General features: G+C 38.9%; 1 protein-coding gene across 1 annotated transcript in view; it reads left to right on the top strand.

Moving 5' to 3' along the window:
* The window catches only part of SEC24A (SEC24 homolog A, COPII coat complex component), an 84165-nt gene that overhangs the window by 65719 nt on the left and 16055 nt on the right, over positions 1–2391 (top strand). The window contains exon 16 of the mRNA XM_037739954.1: positions 216–383. Within this exon, the coding sequence (XP_037595882.1) occupies positions 216–383 (168 nt within the window). The remainder of the gene's footprint in view (positions 1–215; positions 384–2391) is intronic.

Here is a 2391-nt window from a genome sequence, read left to right as displayed (position 1 = left end):
CAAAATCCTTAGCATGGCCCCCACACACTCTGTCTCATCTTCTGCCACTCCTGCAGACATATTCTATAATTTTTTTTTTAAGAGATGGAGTCTCACTGTGTTGCCCAGGCTGCACTTGAACTCCTGAGCTCCTGACTCTGCCTCTGGAGTAGTTGGGACTACAGGAGTGCACCACTGCACTCAGCTAAGAAGTGATTTTTCCAAGTGGCTTTAACATAATCTTTTGTTATATATAGTTGCCTCTCACTGTTGTTTTTGCTTTTTCCCCAAAGGTGAAAGAAGAATTCGTGTTCATACTTTGTGTTTGCCAGTAGTTTCTACTCTAAATGATGTGTTTCTTGGAGCTGATATTCAAGCAATTTCAGGGTTATTGGCCAATATGGGTAAGAGTTGTTATCTGTTATAAATATTTTATAAGTAATAACATTAAGCAAAGTCCAAACAGTCTTGTTTTCCTTTAAATAGTTAGCTTTATAGTTTGAATGTTTTAGATCCCCTGGGTGGGTGCCTGCTAAGTAACTATTTGAATGAAAAGGTCTGCTGCAGGTAATCTTATCTTTTTTGTTTGTTTATTTAAACAAATTTATTGAGATATAATTACATACCATACCACTTCACCCATTTTAATTGATACTAATTTGTTTTTAGTGTTTTTACAGAGTTGTACAGCTATCACCACAATCTAATTTTATAACATTTCTATCGCCCCAAGAGGAACCTCATGCTTATTAGCAGTTACTGCCCACTCCTTCCTCCCTCCCTTACTGGCCTTGAGTAACCACTAAATTACTTTGTCTCTATATATTTGTCTACACTGAACTTAACTATGTCTTATGTAATGCTGAATATTAGTGCTATTTAATAGTCTTTTTTATGAGCTCTGTAACTTAATTATGAGAGAAGCAGTATGCCATAAAGATCATTAGACTTGGAGTCATGGAATTGGGGATTGAAAACCCGTTTACCACCGCAGATTTGTTAGCAGCCAAATCATGTGAGCCAATAGAAAACTTACTGATATCTTTACCTATTTATTTCCATCTCAGATACAGTTGCCTTCTTGTTTTTTTTTGGTCCCTTTTCCCTTTTCAAATACGTACAGCTTAATAGCATCAATTTGATTCTTGCAATCTTTCTACTGGAGGGAAGAGTTTCAGTGGGTCCATTTTCTTTCTTTTGTTTTTGAAAACAGAGTCTTGCTCTGTCACCCAGGGTAGAGTGCAATGGTGTGGTCCTAGCTCACTGTAGCCTTAACCTCCTGTGCTCAAGGGATCCTCCCACTTCAGCCTCGTGAATAGCTGGGACTACAGGCCCACACCACCACACCCAGCTAACTTTAAAAAAACTTTTTATAGAAACAGAGTCTCACCATGTTGCCCAGGCTCATCTTGAATCCTAGGCTGAAGCAGTACTCCGGCTTTGCTTTAGCGTCCCAAACCGTTGGGATTACCGGCGTGAGCCACCATACCCAGCTTCAGTAGGTCCATTTGCTTCAAACTTAAATCTGTCTGTATCAAGAATAGTTACCCACTTTCTTGAATTTGGGGAAAATGTTTTACATGGAGCCTAGTAAAGGATTCACCCACACTTTAGTCTTTTATGTTGTTAGATGTTTAAGATTGTGACCTATGAAATTTGAAGATCGCTGCCTTTATTTTTTTGTTTAAGTTACATTTTTTGGTAACTGTGTTTTTTTTTTATTGGCAGCAATAACTATTAGGTGGGTTTTGTAGATTTGTGATAAATTGTCACAACTTTGTAAGTATTCTTTCTGCTACCATATTGAATGTATTTTTAGTACCACATGGATGGTGTTTAAAGTTTGAGAAATCTTCAAAACAATTAGGCTTTTTTTAAAATATTGAAAAAAAAATTCTGCAGAAATGCATATAAACAGAGTGCTATGACAAATGATGAAAATCTATCTAAATAAAAGACTGGGTATGGTGGCTCATGCCTGTAATCCCAGGACCTTGGGAGGCCAAGGTGGTTGGATCCTTTGAAGCTAGGAGTTCAAGACTAGCCTGGCCAATATGGAGAAACCCTATCTCTACTAAAAATACACACACACACACACACAATTAGTCAGATGTGACACATGTCTGTAGTCCCAGCTACTTGGAAGGCCGAGGCAGGAGAAGTGCATGAACCCCAGAGGCAGAAGATGCAGCCAAGATCACGCCACTGCACCCCAGCCTGGGCAACAGAGTGAAACTCCGTCTCTAAATAAATAAGGAAATAAGTAAATATCTCTAAGAGCTCTTTCTGTAAATATAAAATAAAAACTCTGGGCTGGACATGGTGGTTTATGCCTATAATCCCAGCACTTTGGGAGGCTGAGGCAGGAAGATTGCTTGAGGCCATGAGTTTGAGATCAGCCTGGGCAACATA

This window comes from Cebus imitator, unplaced genomic scaffold (assembly GCF_001604975.1).
Source record: "Cebus imitator isolate Cc_AM_T3 unplaced genomic scaffold, Cebus_imitator-1.0 Scaffold76, whole genome shotgun sequence".
NCBI lineage: Eukaryota > Metazoa > Chordata > Mammalia > Primates > Cebidae > Cebus > Cebus imitator.
Note: the sequence above shows the minus strand (reverse complement) of the source record. Positions and strands in the feature narration are given on the sequence as shown.